Consider the following 19,798-nt stretch of genomic DNA (forward strand, 5'->3'; position numbering starts at 1 on the left):
ACCTTTCATACCGTCTGTTAAAATTTTGGTCTATCTTTTGCCTTTTTTTTTTGTTGGAATTATTCAGATAAACTCAGTTTGCCTTTTGTTAGATTCTTACACCATAAGATTATACTATTTCTTTAATATTTTCATGAACTAATATGCAATAACCAAACCCAGTTATCCATAAGAAAGCATACCAAGAATGTTAAAATTATAATACAATTTAACTGAGTTTGTGCATATTAGAACATGAAACATTAAATGTATTCATTTTTGTGAAATTTTAGTAGTACTCCTTCCCTGCCCCCACATTTGTTTCCTTAGTCCTATGTACAAGCATCCATATAGCAATCTGAAGATACAGCATACTGGTCAAGCTCACAGAATCTGGAGCCAAAAACACAAGGTGTGTGATTGTGAGTAAATTTAATACTTATCTGCCTCAGTTTCCTCAACTGTGTAAAATAAGGCTACTCACAACACTTACTTCATAGAATTAGGAAGACTAAATGTTAAAATAATATTATCCACCGCATGGAACTCTGAAAATTGAAGAGCTTATAAGACTATCTCAGAGTTATTAAGCCACCAATAAATGCTAGCTATTACTGTCACTTCATCATCATAACCACTACTATCAAGAGTCTTGGAATTCCTGGGAAGAACAGGCCTGTGTTTTATTCCATTTTTCTACCTTTTGTGTTGAGCACAGTGACTGGAAAAGAATATGAATTCAGGAATTATTTTTAGTTTATAAATTGTGTGTGTTTGTCTCTACCAACAGTGTTTAGATGGATGGAATTTTGGCTGGGGAGCCCTATCCATGTGCCTTGGTTCTCAGTAGCAGTAGAGATGATGTAAATTACCTTTGGATCTACACATATTGCCTACTCAAAGACTCCTGGAATATGACCTCTCAGCAAGTTGAATTTTTCCGTTGCCACTTCCTTTTCCCCCAGACTATGAGTATATGTTTAATTGATAATGATTTAATGGCTATTGTCTTCAGATGCAATAGCTTACCTACGAGGAGAGACACCATCTCATTACAAAATAGAATACCTCCTTCTTCACTGCCCTGGGCTGCCCTTAGCCTTCCCCAGGTGCCCCAAGTCTACAACAGTAAACTCTTCCATGTTCAGGTGCTCAAAGGCTATGAAACCTTTACATTTCCCTGATAAGCATGAATATAGATAACTTCTTACTGTCTTGAATATGCTATATGGATAAGTCCCCAAGAAAACAACTCTAGGTACCTAATTTCCAAACATACCAGTTTAGAATCAGTAAAGGAAACCAGGGACTATCCATGAAGTAAACAGTTTTATTTTATAACCCATAGTATACAACAAGCCCAAAACTTAAAAACAGAACTTTTAAAGCTTACATCCTGCTAATATTAAATTATATTTAAATTTAGAATACCACTAAAACAATCTCTCTTTCATACCTGAATTCATGGATCATACTTTGTTTTAAACCATGAGCTACTAAGAGTTTTCATAGACTATACAAAACTTTTAACTTAGATAATTCTCTGAAATTCCAGGCATGAATTCTTAAAAGAATGCATGGCTTGCAAACTTAACTTAAAAAAAAGATCCTCCTAGTTTTAAGGACTGAGAGATTTATTAGTTGACTAAACTTGTCTACTCAGTAGAAAAGAGAAAACATAGGGGAAAAAGTTGGAGCAATGCTGGATTCAAGGAGAAGAGAATGCCCAACCTAACCTCCCCCACCACCAAAATCACTGCAGCAAGTTGTAAATGATGTATGAAATGACAAATCCCTGCCCAGTGCACAAGAATATAAATACTGCTCTGTAATCACTGCAGTGGTGTGCTACTTGCTAAAATTTTCAGCTTAGGTGAACCCAGGAAAACCTCACCTCATCTGTAAATCCAAAAAAACAAATGAACCAAAATGAGATTATATTATTTTACTGTATGCAACAACCTCCTCTTTTTTCTCTTTCCCTAGCCATAAAAAACATACTTACTGAATATCTAGAATACTTAGGTGTTACTAAGGCATTTGTCTAAGAAAAATTTTTTAAAAAACTTTTAAATAAGGAAATGTCAAAATCCATATATTAGATGGAGGACACTAGAAAGAACTTCCATTCTGGAGTCATCCAGACCCAGGTTTGAACCCGAGTTTTGTTTGAATCCTGTATTTGACTCTAGCTGCATGACTTTTCACATTTTTAAAATTTATCTGAGCTTTAGCATTTTTCTGTGTTAAATGAAAATAATACATTCTCCATAATTCTGATGATTAAATAAATGACATAAAGTGTGAAGCCCATTGCCCTATTTGACACAGAGTAAGAACTTGCAAAATTTGGGTCAATATTTTCCTCCCTTTTCATGACGGAGGCATGTGTTCTGGCATGGAAGGAACGCTGCATTTTGAACTGGAAGTTCTGAGTTTGGTTTTTCACTTTTTAATTTATTAGACAATTCACTTGAACTTTCTGAATAGATATTAACTATTTTTTCATGAAAATAGGTATGTTTTCTCCTATGAGAATAACATGTAAAAATGTATAAACTGAAATGTTAAATAAGTATAAGATATTATTATAAATTAACATACCTGAATAAAAAGTATGGACATACATAAGATCCAGGTTTCTATGAATTTGTTCTTCAGAGAGGTGAAAAACTATGCTTTTGTCTTATTCTACAATTATGAGAATTTTCTTCTGTCAGTTTCTTCAAGGGCATATTTACTAGAAGTGTCTCATAAAAAAAATTACATGATCTCCTTAAAATGCAGAGGTGAAGGATGCACACATTGGAAGTGGACTCCAGGACACTGATTGTACATTGGAAATCAACTGTCACTTGTCTTTTTCTATCTGAGCTTTCTATCACACAACTAGCTGCCCTCGTTAGCTCTGGAAGTTGATATTGAGTGTCTACCCCATGCCAGACTAGCTCTCCTTTCTGCAGATAAAGGAACAAGTCACCTTTGGAAAAACTAAGGCTTAGATCAAATAACTAACACATTTGGAAATTGTTAGAATCTCTCCTCAGTAAATAATGTTGTAGAGAGCAAACCGAGGCAGAGGAAGGACCCCATACAGACTGATGTAAATCCACATCAAAGTTCTGCCTTCAAATGAAGTGTCATTCCTATTCAAATGTAAAGCTTTATATGCATAAAAATTAGGTGATCACCAGAGGAAAATAAAGTAATTTTCAAAATCTCATTTAATTCACTTAATAAGACCATAAACCAAAGAAAATGAAAAATGCCAAGGAAAAGAGAAGATATATACTAACCAATAACAGGTTTCATTTCCTGCTAGGAAAAAAAAAAGAGTGCTCAGTAAGATTTGAACAGAGAATGAGGCCAATTCATTTTGATCCTGTGGCAATACTTTGAAGCTTACTTTTTAACCTACTCTATTTTACATTTCCAGATGCTATGAAAGGCAATGTATGCAGAAAGCCAGACCGATGGGGATTTGAGTATTTCATTTTCCCAACTATAGCAATGATTTGGATCTTACTTTTTCTGAAAGCATCTTTAAAGAATTCTTCAGGCTGTCTGGAGAATGCTGGCTTGCAGAATTAAGCAGTAGGTCTGCATGGGTTGCTACAAGAGGTTGTAGTTGATTGATGTTGCTGAGCACTTCTTTTGCTTTGGCTGTGTTTTCAGGTGAATAGTAAATAAACTGGTATCCGGTACTGCAACAACAAAGATAAAAATAAGTTACACAAACAGCATAACGGATGTTCAGCCCTTAATACCAGATGGCAAATGATAAACAGAACTCCAAGTATCACTCTTTCCTACTGATCAGATAAGAACTGTCTTAAGAGATTTTTAATAACGCACTAACAATTTTTATGTAAGGTGACAAAAATACTTTTTAAAACTAGGTAATCTTGTCTTTGCTAAAACACTGGGAAGATTAATACTAATATTTGACATGATTACTAATACTAATACTTGACATGACACATATGTAATCATGTCAAGTAACAGTATTCAAAACAAATTAGTATTACTATCAATTTCTAATGAACTTGAGGCCACATAAGCCAGTGGGAAAAGCAAGCTTTTATATTCAGGCCAATCTCAACTTAAATCCTGGCTTGTCACTAACTAGCTGGGTGACCTTAGGCAGCTTTCTTCCTCATCAGGAAACTGGTAATCATCATTCAAACGATTCTATGAGGTGTGTAACATTAGAAGTCATTCATATAAAGTGCCTAAAATTGTGCTTGGCACAGAGATAGCATTCAATAACTACTTCCATCCCCTCCCCCCCATGTTACTAGGTGACGGGTGTGGAGGAAGTGAATTTTAATAGCTGAGAAATGAGGAGAAAATTAATGAATGTCAAGTGGGCACATGGACAAATATATTGGATAGAAAAAGGACATTAATAGCAGAATGCTATTTCATGGTGTTATTTTATCATGATACTTTTTCTTCTTATGGTTTTCCATTTAACATACAAAGAAATCTAAAACTGATTATTAACGAAATAATTTTAGACTTTTTTTTTTAAGAGACAGGATCTCACTCTGTCACCCAGGCTGTAGTACAGTGGTGCAATCAGAGCCTACTGCATCATCTAACTCTCAGTCTCCAGTGACCCTCCCGCCTCAGCCTCTTGAGTATCTGGGACTACAGGTACAAGCCACCACATCTGACTAAATAAAAAAAAAAAAAAAAATTCATAGAGACCGGTCTTACTATGTTTGCACAGACTGGTCTTGAATGCCTAGCCTCGAGCAATCCTCCCCTCTTGGCCTCCCAAAGTGCTGGGATTACAGGCTTGAGAATTATTGACTTTTATAATCATCATCTAGGAACTAATCAAGCACGTTATGGGAGTAGGGATATTTTAGAGTGAAGGAATCTTTGATCCATTTCATTAGGAAAAGGCATTCCAGCAGGAAAGCTGCAAAACAGCAAAACAGCTGCCAGAAGCAAAGAAGAGGGAAGTAATGACTCGTGCATTCACAAGATTGGTGTAAACTTGCTTACATCCCATTATACCCAAATGTCAAGACATTTTTTCAAAACACTTTGCAGTCAATGTTGAGTATTTACTGAATATGTCTACTACATTTTTACCAGCTCAATTATTTAAATTCCATAATTTTATTTCTCACCTTGAAACCTCAGACACCACTAAGAAAAACTGACATCTAGGAAGCATTCTCTGTTCTATTTCTCTCACACTAGTGATTTTTCAGGGGAAAATTACCAGAATATTTAAGGAAACAGTTTTTTTTTTTTTTTTTTTGCAAACACATAATGAATATTCCTATTTATTTACTTATTTAGTAAAAGATTAAAAGAAATGCTCTTTGAGGCTTGGGCTACTCAGAAGATTGAACAATAAGTCAATGAAGGTTTATGAAGGTTTATGAAGGCTAAAGAAACGCACTACTAGTTTATGACCCTTACAGATATTTGCTCTCAATTTTTTACTTGTAGACTTTTAAATGTCAGAAGTGAGGGCTTCAAATAAAACATACCTTAATTTGCTATTATGTATATCTTAATGCAAGTTAAAGTAAATGAAAAATAACAATTGTGAGGAGGGAAAAGGAAACAGCAGTCCTTGCCAATTCTTTGTGTCTCTTTCTGACTTCTTGAGTGGTTAAGACAGATCTCATGCAGGAGTGTACTAAGGACTTTCGAAAAGAAATCATGAACTCAAGTTGGATATAAAGTTTAATCCATAATAGACTTTAATAAACAGCTCCACATTATTTTTGCAAAGAAAATGATTCTCTAAAGATACAGACATGTCACCAGAATTTAAACAATGTTTGATACCCAGCAGTTCCGAGAGCAGAAAGCAGGACCTACTTACAGACCCAGTACAGAGCCATGTGGTCGCTGCTATGTGATCCCTCTTTGCAGGTCTGCTATTCTGTCATCAGAGGTTGCTTCCTGTCTCCTCTTATGGCTATTTACAGACTCCCCATGGCTTAGCCTTTGGAAAGCTAGAATGCTCATGGCCTTGTGGGGTCTTCCATCTCTCTCTTCACATGACTGCTTTCTGAATGTGTCTTCTCTGGTCTCTCACACACTCACTTCTATCCATTCCATTTTACTCCTATCACTATTGCCTTCCTTCTTTACTATTATTCTTTCCCAGAAGTTCACTGTTACTGTTTTCCTGAATATTACTACTTTCATTATCAAATTCCCTGACAGTCTCTACTCCATTCTTCTCTAATTCACACATTTCTAATATTTATTCTGCACATGTTCTTTACTTATGCCCTAGTTGAACGGTGCTCAAATTTTAGCAGTCAAAATGAGATTCCCTTGGGGATGAGGACAGGCCTCAATGTTTCCTGAAAAAATGCAGATTCCTTGGCAACATCAAGAGATTCTGCTTTAGTAGGGCGTAGCATTTGTGACAAGCACCTCCGGAGATACAGATGTAGGGATGGAACATCTTTAGAGATACCCTGTCACTGCTTCAACTGAGATCCCCTGTAAACCCTTGATCATGCTACACAAGTACTCTGATAAAAGTTCCCTCTTAAGGGATTCAAATTTTCTTAGCACCTTTTACAAGGCTACTTTTACACCCCATCTTATTCACACACGTTGCTTTGGTTCCCTCCTCATTACCAGTGTTTGCTCTCCTAACCTTTTTCATCATCATTTCATCTTTTCCCTCCCAATATATTCCCTTTCGTCTCCCCAATACATTCTCCAATCACCACAATAGGACATAATCCTAACTTCTGCCTCTTTCTCCTAATTCAGTCTTCTTTGGAGCAGAGTTATGTAGCAGGCATCGGTTGAAGTCTTTTTAATGATGAACACCTCACCTAGTGAGGCTGAAAGATTCATCTTCCACAATAAAAGCCAATGCTGGTGTCCAGGATGAAAGGATGAAATAGTATGGTACGGAAAAAAAAATCACCACTCACAAAATAATTTTAAGTATACATAAATTTTATCTACCTATTCAGTGCCTTACTCTTTAAACATGTCATATATTTTAACAGTTATAGCTTCTTAAATGGGAAGTAATAAGTATAATTTAATTATCTAGATAAAAAGAATATAGCTAAACTCTATTTTATAGTAGTACGAAATTTAAACTGGATCCAAACACTTGAGTCAACAATCAATCAGATGACTCTGGAAGAAAGACAAAATATTTACTTGGACGAAATATTTTATAGAATACAAATAGTACTGCAAATCACAGATAATGAAAATTGAAATTAGTTTCACATTTTTTCTATAGATGAGAGAGTGAATTAAAGTGTACTATATACTTTAATATATTCATTTAAATAAGGTAATTTAATATATTTAATATTATTTTCATTAGAATGCACACCCACATCCCCATCCTCACATGTTTGTGTGTGTGTATGTTGTTACTATCCATGTCATATTTTGGAGCTGTAAAAATAATATAAAGCACATAATGAAGTAACATTCACATTCATAAGCTCTAATTGCTAACCAAAGTACAATTAAAACAAGGACTTACATATTCCTGAGTGTATATTTGTGCCAGTCCCTTTTTCCTGGTCTTCCTTATTTTCCTATCCACTTGTTGGCTTGCTCCAAGACTCAGTTCTTGGAACTCTTTTATCTATATTTCCCTCCTAAGTAATCTCATGGTTCAAATACACATGTTGCACTAATGCTTTCCAAATCTCCATCTCTAGCCTAGACTTTCACCCCGAACTCCAATGAAAACAAAAGCTCTCCTATTTACAGATCCAGCTTAACATGTCCCAAACGGATCCCGAGATCTGCTCCCCGCTTTCAACACCCAGCTCCTTTGCACTCTTTCCCATCTTAGATTATGGCAGGTCCATTTAATATTGTCTGTCATTCTTTGGCTCTTATCTTTCATCCAAATTTTCAGAAAGTCTTGCCTTTTCCTTCAAAATATATCCAGAATCCAGCTACTTATTTCCACATTCATTGCAACCACCCCATCATTCCTGCCACTAGGATTAGTGTAATAGTTCACAAATTGGTCTCCACACCTCTGTACTTAAACTTATCTATTGCAAGATAAACAATATTCTAAGATATTGAAGTCCTTGACTTATGCTTAGGGTTTGAAGAAGGCAGGAGGCAGACAAGAAGAGAAATATAATTTATTTTCCTTAACTCCTTGACCACAAGTGCACATTGTGGGACTTGCCCTGTTACTTATCCATCCTTTCACTTCCCACTCCATTGCTACCTCCACTCCTTAATCTGTTTGCTCAACCAAGCTACTACTTTGCACAGCGGAGTCATTAAAAAAGATAGATGAGACATGATTAACAGGCAAGGAGGAAAACAAGAAAGAAAAGACAGGGAAGGTGGGGCATGAACAGAAGGGGATTGGGATTGATGAGTTTAGGGAAAAATGACTTAGAGTGGTGTGTCTCTTCTCCTGTGGCAGAATTAAATGTCCAGAGGGAAAAAAAATCTAGAACATCTAGAACTATTTCCACTTATCTTTTTCTAGCTCAAACACACCTTGTAAAAAACAAAAAAACAAATAAAAAAAAAAAAAAGTGGTCTCTTGAATCCGGAGGAAGGGATATATATGCTCTCAGTTCTGACTGAGAAGAAAATAATGTGGATCACAAAAGAAAATTTACACCTTAGTGCACTTAAATATACCCTTCTGGTCTCACATGGTTTAATAACAGGCTTTGTGCCTCTCTGCTTTCCCCAATGCACCCTTTCCATTTTCTACTGGAAGTGGGGTTTGGAGAAAAGAATTAGAAACAAAAACAGAAACAAAACAGTATTTTACCTCCTATGGATTTCACTTATATAATTAAATGAGCTATATGATCTGTACTTAAATTAATATTTATCTTTACTCCTGTTCTAAAAAAATCATGGTTTTGAGACGGGCGCAGTGGCTCACACCTATAATCCCTGCACTTCAGGAGGCCAAGGCGGGCAGCTTGCCTGAGCTCAGGAGTTTGAGGTCAGCCTGGGAAACATAGTGAAACTCTGTCTCTACTAAAATATAAAAAATTAGCCAGGCATGGCAGCATGCACCTGTAGTCTTAGCTACTCAGGAGGCTGAGGTAGGAGAATTGCTTGAACCCGGGAGGCGGAGGTTGCAGTGAGCCAAGATGGCCCCACTGCACTCCAGTGTGGGCAACAGAGCAAAACTCCATCTCAAAAAAAAAAAAAAAAGAAAAGAAAAAAAAAAAAAGAAATCATGGTTTCAAGAAAATTTTAGAATCAAAGAGTGTTCTGATCAAAAGTTGATTCTGTCATTTATTAGCTCTGTGACAAATGATGCTAATTAAGCAGGAAAAAAAAAATTAGTATTCGTTTCTGCTCAAAATTCCCCCTCTGAGAAAATGTGTTTATTGGCTCAGATCACAGTGGTTTCTACTATTCCACTTTTCAGTTTGCAAGTTCTTACTTGCACTTTCTAAACCACTGAAACCTCTTTTTTATGCACATCCTTTACTTAGCCCTATTCTTGCTTTAATGCAAATTTTCCAGGTACCATTATATGACCTTTAAATAAGCAAAGTCCAATGTGCTTTATTTCCTTTCCTGGCCTATTCCCACTTGTCCATGAGTTCACTTGCCTTGATTTCCTTTGCCACCTTCCAAGATCTAGTCAGTTCTATTTCTGCCTAGTATGGCTTCTGGTATTTTCATGTTGTCCCTCTGCCAGGGTGTTATGAGGATAATACCCAAACCTGGTCTCCTGATTCCTTCCAACCTCAAAACCTTCTCAGCTTCATCCTAGACCTTATGCCCTAATATACTTAATCAAGTATAGGATAAGAAAGATCCAGGAGTAAAAATCATTCCCCAGTACTCTACAAATATAAATGTTCCTTTGACTGCAAACAGGCATGAGAGACCTTTTTGGGGTGACGAAAATGTCCTAAAATGGGATTGTGGTGATGACTGCACAACCCTGTAAATTTATTAAAAATCTTCAAATTATATACTTCCAAAAGTTCATTTTTATTCTAGAAAAACTATACTACAATAAATTTCTTTTAGAAAAACCAAATCTTTCCAGCATAAGACATTATAGACTAACAATTATGATTCTGAGATAATACAAAAAAAAAAAAAAAAAAACAGAAGGTACATATATAAGCCATTTTATTTTTTTCATGTTAAATCAGACAATACTTTAAGCGAATCCCCAATAAAGCCAATATTTTATACTGCATAATTTATGCTAATAATTTAAATCTCCTCCTCTATCATGTTAATAGATAATAATCATTGGGTACATATACACTATGGGCCTAGCATTATGTTAAATGTTACTTTTTCACGGATTATATTATTTAATTTTGACAACAATCCTCTAAGGAACAAATATTAATCCAAGATGTAGAAACTGAAGCTTGAGTAAGTTAAGTAACTTGACCTGGATCACACAAACTAGCATAGATGTTAAAACCAGGTTCAAACCTGGGTCTTTACTGTTACACAGTTTGAACTCCTAATTATGTTTTACTATCTTTTGAACACAGTATCAACCAATTTTAAATCTGGAAAAATTAAAATGCTATAACTAATATGGAAAACATCTTTAATAAGTATCACTTATAAATATTAAAATAAACTAAAACTAAGAAGTTATCACCTAATTAAAACAAAGTTCATTAGAGATGTATGATTCTATTTTATAACACAGACTGAAGAATTTCAGAATTGTCTCACAGTAAATTATTTTCAACAAATATTTAATAACTACTACTCAGTCAATGAATTAAGAAAAGCAAAAAGACAGAGGTACTCAGTTAACAAGGTAATCAGTGGATCATGTGTAATGATGCCAGCCCACTAAATGCTACATGCAGGGCGGGTAGTGAGAAAGAAGAAAAAGGGAAATACTATTTTGTCTGAGTCTTTTTCCCACAAGAGCTTGCAACCTAAGGCTCTAGATGCTTGGTGTCTATGAATATCCTGAGGACAGCTGCAGTTTCAGGGCTTGCTTACTAACCACTCTGCACTAAAGTTCCTTACGTTCCTGAGAGGAAAGGAAAAGGATGGCATATTGCGTCCAACTGTTCTACGTTTTCCGAAATTGCAGAATCTTTTTGTTACCTAGTTTCCATATTTGCTGGAAGTAGAAGTTGCAAAAAGATTTTATGAAAACATTTCTCTTATTTTACAACTAAAAAAAGGAGGAAAGATAAAACAAATATTCAAAAATAAATATAACTGTATTTATCTGTGGCATTCTAAGTAAACTTACCTTTCCAACACATTCACTGATATGATTAGATTGATGTCTTCTATACACGTCATATTTTCTTTCAGGCACATTTTTTACATACAGCTCTACATACCTCATAATCCACAGAATAATTGAAATGACTACATAATATTCAGCTTTAGTGATGCAGAATAGTTTGCTTATTCATTCATTAATTCAAAATGCTTATACTATTTTACTCTTATGAATGGTAATCTATGAACATCTCTGAAAAATTTACTCCTTTTATTTTTATTGTGGCCATATTCCTAAAAAAAGTGGTATTCCTAAGGGGTATTTGAAAGGGCTGTAGATAGAAAACTGATAAGGCTAGAGCTTTAAAACTATTTTTACTGACTACTAGGCAGAACAATTTTAGGCAGATTAACATAGTAATTGACTCTGAGTGCAAATCACCACATCAATTCACATGATTTTTAATAGTACAAATAATTTATTTTAAAAAGTATATTCTCTTAAAGACCCATAAGGAATTGAGTAGACCAACTACATTTTATTTCTCTCTGGTGGATAGCAAAATCCCTTCCTAAGTTAACATTGCACATTTATGAAGAGGATGTTTGTGTTGATCATCTTTTGACTGCTTGAGGGTAAATGAGTATGGAAGAAAAACTTGTGAGTAAGGACAGAAGTCTAATTTTCTAGCTTTGGTTCTGTTATTAGCTATATTGGTGACTGAATCTTTGGTCGTTGGTATTTTCATCAATAAAATAAGTAGGAGAATTCAGGCTTTCTGGGATCCTCCATAAGTTCTATGATTTAAAAGATTATTGGCTGGGCATGGTGACTCACGCCAGTAATCCCAGCACTTTGGGAGGCTGAGGCAGGTGGATCACGAGGTCAGGAGATCAAGACCATCCTGGTTAACACGGTGAAACCGCATCTCTACAAAAATTACAAAAAATTAGCCGGGCGTGGTGGTGGGCGCCTGTGGTCTCAGCTACTCGGGAGGCTGAGGCAGGAGAATGGCGTGAACCTGGGAGGCAGAGCCTGCAGTGAGACGAGATCAGGCCACTGCACTCCAGCCTGAGCAACAGACAGAGACTCCGTCTCAAAAAAAAAAAAAAAAAAAAAAAAAAAAAAAAATTCTTAATGTGAAAAAAAGCACAGACTCAACAAGATTATTTTCTTATTTTTCAAAATGTCTCTTTAATGGAATATAAACAACTGACCTTATTAATTAAGCAATGGAAATGTCTTATTTCCTGTATCCCCTTTCTCAGCTGTCTTGGCATTTGCCCAGTTATAGAAACCAGAAACCTAAGAGTGCTTCAATCCTGCCCTGTCTCCCTCAAGCCAACATCCAACTGGATTTAAATTCTGTTAGATACTTCCTTAAAATCTTCAACTCCCCAGGTACCTGTTTTCCCTCATGCCACTATTGTAATAGTCTAATTGTTTGCAATTCTTCTGTTCTCTCTACACTGTCACTCCAAATACCATGATCATGCCAGTCTTCAGCTGAAAACCTACCAATTGCAGTATCTGTAACCTACAGGGTGAACTGCCAGGAGCTGACATAGCAAATAATTGTTTAAGATTTGGTCCCTGCTCCCTGCCCAGCCTAACATCCTTTCACATTCAGCTACACTCTAGCAGCTGCTCTGTGTTGCTGGTCTAGCAGCTGCTCTGTGTTGCTGGAGTTTATAAGCCAAGGTGCAGTGAATGGCACTATCATTCCCCAGATGTATGTGGGAGTCTTCCTTGATACCTCTGGGTTCTTACCTCTACTCCTAACACACACACAACCCCCAGTTGCCCCTAAATACCTCTGTAATTTATCTTCTCTCCACCTCTGCTGACACTATAAGCCAATCCATCTTCCTTCTCTGATGGGGTTACCACAATAATCAATTATTAACGTAAGCCTCATCACAAGGAAGAGGACATTGAAATAATTCAGGTAAAGTCTTCTCTAACAACGATTTTCCAATAACAGTATTTATCTCATGTAACACAGCCAATTGTTTGATTTTTCCATGACATAAATTCCATATGTACATTTTTAAAAGTTTGTAATCTTGTAGAAAAAAAAAAAAAAAGAGATGTTCTACAGTTAACTTTCAAAGCTCTGAAAAATATAGTATATTTTATTTGTAGATGACTGGCAATTTATTTGTAGATGACTTATGTTCTGCTGTATGCTGCCTTTGCAATGATGACTGTTAAATATCTAGAACAACAGAGAGCTTTAAAACTATTCTGGAAACCACTTGGCTTTTAACAAGTTCAAAAGTTCCTCCTTGGATTTAGTGAATACTGCGGAGATAACATAGTGTGTCATGGTTTAAAATGTTGTTTCAGTTTACAGCAAAGGAGAAATGTAACTTCTGATTTATAGAAAATAAATCTTCAAATCATATTATCTTTATATATTTAGTTTTAAAAGTAAACAGGAAAAAATGTATTTTTTCCTGTAATTTTCATATTAGACTTAACATTTTTGCTTTTAAACCCTAATCTTCTTGATTATTTTTTTCTGACAAATCTCCAGGTATACACATGTAGCCACAACCATAGGGAAGACAAGGAAACCCAAGAGTGAGAGGTTCAGTGGCTTTCTGAAATCCCACAATACGACTGGTTATGTATTTTGTCATTTTCAGACTGCCCCCTTCACCAAATTTCATATCATTAAAAATGTGGGGATAGTTTAGCAAATACATTTTGTCATTTACAATTGAAGTCATTTTCTTTAAAAAAAAAAATTAACTTTTTAAAATTCTGAACTGTCACACTATACACAGTGCCTCTTGCCTAAACATCAGATCATTCTTTGCCTCACAAGCTTTTGGACAGGTTATTGGAAGAATGCCACAACTTGGAAGTGTTAAAGTCACTACTGCATTACTGATACTGAATCAGGTTTTTAAGTTAGCCATTTTTTAAATAAATTGTCTCCCTTCTTTCAGAAGACATAAAAGCATATTTTCCCTTGCTAGTGAGGTACAGGGAAACACTGATGTTATACCTGCCAAATATATGTATAGGTTTTTTATCAAAACCTGTAAGGCATTTCCCACAAGTGCCTTTTTGTTTCTTTTTCCTAAATCCAAAAAGTCTCTATGCCCACTACCTAATTCTGTCACACTGATCTCTTCTTCAGGCAGAGTCACTGGTTCTTCCCTTCGCTCTTACGGCAGGCAACCCTTTGACGTTATTCATTCATTTCCCCATATATATGTCCATTCATCAAACACTTATCAAGTTAGTCCCTGCGGATACTGACTGTGGTAAACTGGACAGACCCATTTCATATTCTCAGAGCACACATAGTCTAGAAGGGTTTCGTACACTGGAGGCTTAAAGCAGACTTGGCTTAGACAAGGAGTCAGAAGAAGCTTCCAGGCAAAAATGATTTTAAGCTAAGACCTGTGGTGGTGAGAAAGTTCTCTCTGATTCACTATGGAGGGCAGTGGGGAGGGAAAGATGATGGTGTCGTGATGCGAGATGAAGCTGGAGAAGAAACCAGGGCCAGATCACATGTATATATTATTGCACCTTAGATTTTCTCCTGCAAGCAAGAGGCAGCTAAAAAATGTTTAAAATTATGAAATCACAAGAATACATATTTGACTTTAAGAAATATAATTCCAACCAAGATAAAGATAAATGATTGGGTGAGAGCCAGTCTGGAAGGAAGGATAGTAATTAAGAGGTTTGATAGTAGAATATTTAAAAGACAGTGGTTCTATGGGCTAGGATTATCTTAACCCATATTTTATTATTAAAATGAATAACTTCCAGATATATAAGAAGGTAAATTAATTTTAAGAGAAAGCAAGGGAGAAAAAGTTGTCAAGGATTTTCAGGTGCTACATTGAACAGTGGGGTAGATGATCATACCTTTTTATTAAGAACCATAACCCCCAAAAGAAGCAAGTTTGAGAGCCAAAGGGATGCAAAATGATTCAATATCTCAATCTTGAGGTGTATGGGAGATATGAGTAAAGTGGAGCTACCTGCTAGATGCTTATAAACATAAATATAAATATAAATACATATATATGTATTTATATGTATTTATACACCTCATTAGCCATACCTCTACTTCACACATGAATAATATCCAAAGCTCAGTACTCAAGACTGAATGAGAAATTAGGCATATTATTAATATTAATACAACTTTTCGGTGGTATTATTTCTAAAATTTAACTATCTCTTAACTAAGAAGCCTTAGTTTCTTAGTTAAGAAAGAAGTCCTCTTAACTAAGTGTAGTTATATTAAGTGTAGGAATTTATCTAGAAGAAACACTCAGAAATTTGCAAAGACATATGAATAAGGATATACCTTGCAAGTGCAGGTGGTTCTAACCACAAACTTAGGAACAATCTAAATGACCATCAGTAGTGTATTGGTTAGATAATTACATTAAATCAAATCAATAAAACCCTACCCAGCTTACAGAAAGAATAAGATTTCCATGCACTAAATTAAGAAACTGCCTAAGCATTTTTGTGGAAATGTATCCTTTATGTATATTTACATATTTACATAAATAATAGCTAATATCGATTAAGACCTCATCATGTGCCAGGCACAGTTATAAATGCTTAGTATATATAAACTCATCAAATTTTAAGAACAACCCTCTGGGGTAAGCAATATTATTTCCACTTTACAGATGAGGAAACTAAGGTACAGAAAGGTGTGGTAATCTAATGTCACAAAGACAGTATGTGAGAATCAGAATTCAAATCTACACTGGGAGTGGAGTCTATGAATTGTCTGAGATGAAAGTTTCTGCTTGTCCCAGAATGGGGGACAGAAAAATTAAACAGAGTTACAGAAAATTCAAGAACATTATATTCTCAAGATTTGAGTTTGTGGACTAAGAGAATCACTGCTAAAACTTAAATAATTTGACATTCCAAGAAGAAATCTTGCTGCAAAATATATTAAACTGCTCAGATTGGTTTGTTTTAAAAAGTGGACTGGAACAGGTAGGCTTTCAACTGTACAAGCCTCTTTATTCTTTGAATTTGTGGGCTATAAACAAATTTTGATTTTGTATACAGCTACAATGAAACTAAAAGAGGAGGAAAAACTGCATTACAAATTCACTTATTACAAATTCAGTCAGGATCATGTGAAATTGAGCAAAAGTCCTTCCATTCATTGTACCACATTTAGTTCAAAGCTTTGCAGTCCTCATTATTAACTTCGTACAGTATGTTCAAGCCTCAGCATGACTACTTAAATAAAAGCACTTTACTCTCCCTCTATGAAGATTTGGTGTTATACACAAGGAGTTGTATATAGGGAAGTCCACATGAAGAGAAACCTGGTGGACAGTTTTGGCTGATCTATCCCGTATTTGTCAAAATATGAACAGAGTTAAGAGCTGAGAGTAGCCAACAAGGAACTAACTCACAGAAGGAAAAAAAAAAATGTACTCCCAAGGAATCAAATTATAATCAAAAGAAAAACTTTAATTACCGTTTCCTTCAAAATGATATATTGTCAGCTACTGAACACAGTCCAAAAGAAAAAAAAGGAACTGACAGGGGCTTTTATTTAAATTATTCTTATTTCCAGAGTGCCCATGTATTTTTATCATAATTTTTAAAAGAAAACTTTGTGACAGAAAATGTTCTTACTGAAAAGAAAAAAGTAAAGTATATTTGAAAGTGAATGGGAGATAAATTTTAGCTAAATTTTAGCTATAGCCTATGAGGCTGATGTTTTTAAACTTGGAGTATTGGGCATGACTTCCAAAGAAACACAAAGTTTTAAGTTGTTTTATAAATGAAGAGTATTATATTCATATTATGTGTATGTGTGTGTCTGTGTGTGTATATATATGTATTTATCTACATAAATGTATATACATTTGCATACCATATATATACACACCCACACTTTATTTTATTTTATTTTATTTTTTTTGAGACAGGGCCTCTGTCTGTCACCCAGAGGCTGGAGTTCAGTGGGGTGATCTTGGTTCACTTCCACCTCCACCTTGCAGGCTCAAGTGATCCTTCCACTTTAGCCTCCCAAGCAGCTGGGACTAAAGGCACATACTACCAAGTCTGACTAATTTTTGCACTTTTTTGTAGAGACAAGAGTTTTGTCATGTTGCTCAGGCTGGTCTCAAACTCCTGAGCTCAAACAAACCACTGACCTCGGCCTCCCAAAGTCCTGGGATTACAGGCATGAGCCATCACCCCTGGCCTATACTATGTATATAACTTAAAAATTAGTCATTTTAAACAGTTTTGCAGTTTTGAATTTTTAATAGAAAAAAATGATGTAAATTATATGTGTTAAAAAAGACTGGATGAGGCCGGGCGCGGTGGCTCAAGCCTGTAATCCCAGCACTTTGGGAGGCCGAGACGGGCGGATCACGAGGTCAGGAGATCGAGACCATCCTGGCTAACACGGTGAAACCCCGTCTCTACTAAAAATACAAAAACTAGCCGGGCGAGGTGGCGGGCGCCTGTAGTCCCAGCCACTCGGGAGGCTGAGGCAGGAGAATGGCGTAAACCCGGGAGGCGGAGCTTGCAGTGAGCTGAGATCCGGCCACTGCACTCCAGTTCGGGCGACAGAGCGAGACTCCGCCTCAAAAAAAAAAAAAAAAAAAAAAAAGACTGGATGAGAGCACCCAGTATGCTACCAGTAATTGTTGTTAAGGAAGAATATTACAAGTATGCTTTTAATCTCTTTCTTTTGATTTTTCTGTTTTCCAGTAAGCATATTTCTTTACAAAACTGGAAAGTTATCAGTGAAATTATTTATTAAAATATATATCAATAAAGGATCAAAGTATTTCTACTTAAAATATATATAGTATGACTTGTGAGTTCATACAAAATACAAAGCATAGTTAAGATCTCAGACTAAATTGCACTGTCAATGACTGACAAGTCAAAGGTCTAAGTGGAATCTAGGGATCAAAGAGAAAAAAAAATCAAAGTAGGGAAAAAAAGAATTATCATCCCCAATCAAATAACACGATCACATTGCTTTCACTGAATGCTTTCAAATCACTCTCTTTCATTAAAAGAAATAAAAATTTTTATTCTTAAGAATGAAAGTGAAGGTGATTAAAACAAATATTTTTGTAACTACTGATTAGTCTGCTCATTTGTTACTGGAGAAGGCATAGAAATGTGAATTTATGTTTTGCATCTCCCAAATTAAGTAGTGGTTAATAGTTCTATCAGAAAAACACATTTCAAAGGTAACAGTATAAGGTTTTGCATCCAGTTCTCCCATTCCTGGTTTATTGGATGCCTACTATGTTATAGGTTATGGACAGGTTATTTCCCTGATATGATTTTCCCCTTTTTATGTAAAAAGCCTCCTATTTATAATAGAGAATAAGAAAGTATCTACCCTCATTCCTCCTTACAGTAGTAAGAAAACTTTTCAGTCCCAGAGTTTTTGCCCTGTGACAGTGTAACCATTGATCTTATAGGAGATCCGGCTGCTTTAACTCTTTATGTTGTTGTTTGTTGTGGTCTGAATGTTTGTATTCCCCAACATTCATATGTTGAAACCTAATCATGAAGGTGACAATATTAGCAAGTGGAGCCTTTGAGAGGTGATGAGGTCATGAGGAATCTGTCCTTGTAATGGGAGGCCCCTGAGAGTTGCCTTGCCCTTCTACCAGGTGAGGGCACAGCTAGAAGGTGCCATCTATGAGGGATGGGCTCTTATCAGACACTCAATCTGCTGGTGCCTTGATTTTGGACTTCCTAGTCTATAGAACTGAGGGCCATAAGTTTCAGTTGTTTATAAATTACCTAGTTAAGATATTTCGTTAGCAGCAGGAATAGACTAAGACCTTGCTTTACTTTTCTTTAAAAAAGGTCCCCAGACTGGGGCACAGTGACTCACACCTGTAATCCCAGCACTTTGGGAGGTCAAGGGAGGCCAAGGTGGGTGGATCACGAGGTCAGGAGTTCCAGATCATCCTGGCCAATATGGTAAAACCCCATCTCTACTAAAAATACAAAAAAAAAAAAAAAAAAAAAAAAAAAATTAGCCAGGCATGGTAGCATACACCTGTAGTCCCAGTTACTCAGGAGTTTGAGGCAGAAGAATCCCTTGAACCCGGGAAGCGGAGGTTGCAGTGAGCTGAGATCGCACCCCTGCACTCCAGCCTGGGTGACAGAGTGAGACTTCATCTCAAAAAAAAAAAAAAAAGTCCCAAATTCCAGCACAGGCTGTAATTGTTGCAAGATCAAGTAGAGCCTGCCACATTCTTATCAGTAAAATTTTAGTTTATTTTTCTTAATACTTTTTGAAGTGATTTTTTTTCTTTTCTGATTGAAATCTGGGGGAAGCAAATGTTCATTAAGAGCATCTGGAGCATATTCGGGGAAGGTGGGTGTGTAACTAGGGCAATTACTCAAGACAGGCATTTAAATTAGGACCACTTGCAGGGTATTAGTTCTGTAGTTCCAAATGAATACATAGATAGTAACAAATTAAAATTCTCAAGAAGAAGCTAACATGTCCTTCATGGGCTTTTTTTTTTTTTTTTTTTTTCATTTTAACAAAGAGTCTTGGTTTTAATTACTTTTTTGTGTTAATGAAAGAGTGAGGCTTTTAGGTCATGATCC

The 19,798-nt window shown here is 35.8% G+C and overlaps 1 protein-coding gene across 4 annotated transcripts in view; it reads right to left on the reverse strand.

Moving 5' to 3' along the window:
• Nucleotides 1-19,798, reverse strand: part of INPP4B (inositol polyphosphate-4-phosphatase type II B) — an 855,326-nt gene that overhangs the window by 145,189 nt on the left and 690,339 nt on the right. For all 4 annotated transcript variants that reach the window (XM_030917305.1, XM_030917308.1, XM_030917317.1 and 1 more), the window contains one exon: nt 3,506-3,683. In XM_030917305.1, coding sequence (XP_030773165.1) covers nt 3,506-3,683 — 178 coding nt within the window. The remainder of the gene's footprint in view (nt 1-3,505; nt 3,684-19,798) is intronic.

This window comes from Rhinopithecus roxellana, chromosome 2 (genome assembly GCF_007565055.1).
Source record: "Rhinopithecus roxellana isolate Shanxi Qingling chromosome 2, ASM756505v1, whole genome shotgun sequence".
Taxonomy (NCBI): Eukaryota; Metazoa; Chordata; class Mammalia; order Primates; family Cercopithecidae; genus Rhinopithecus; species Rhinopithecus roxellana.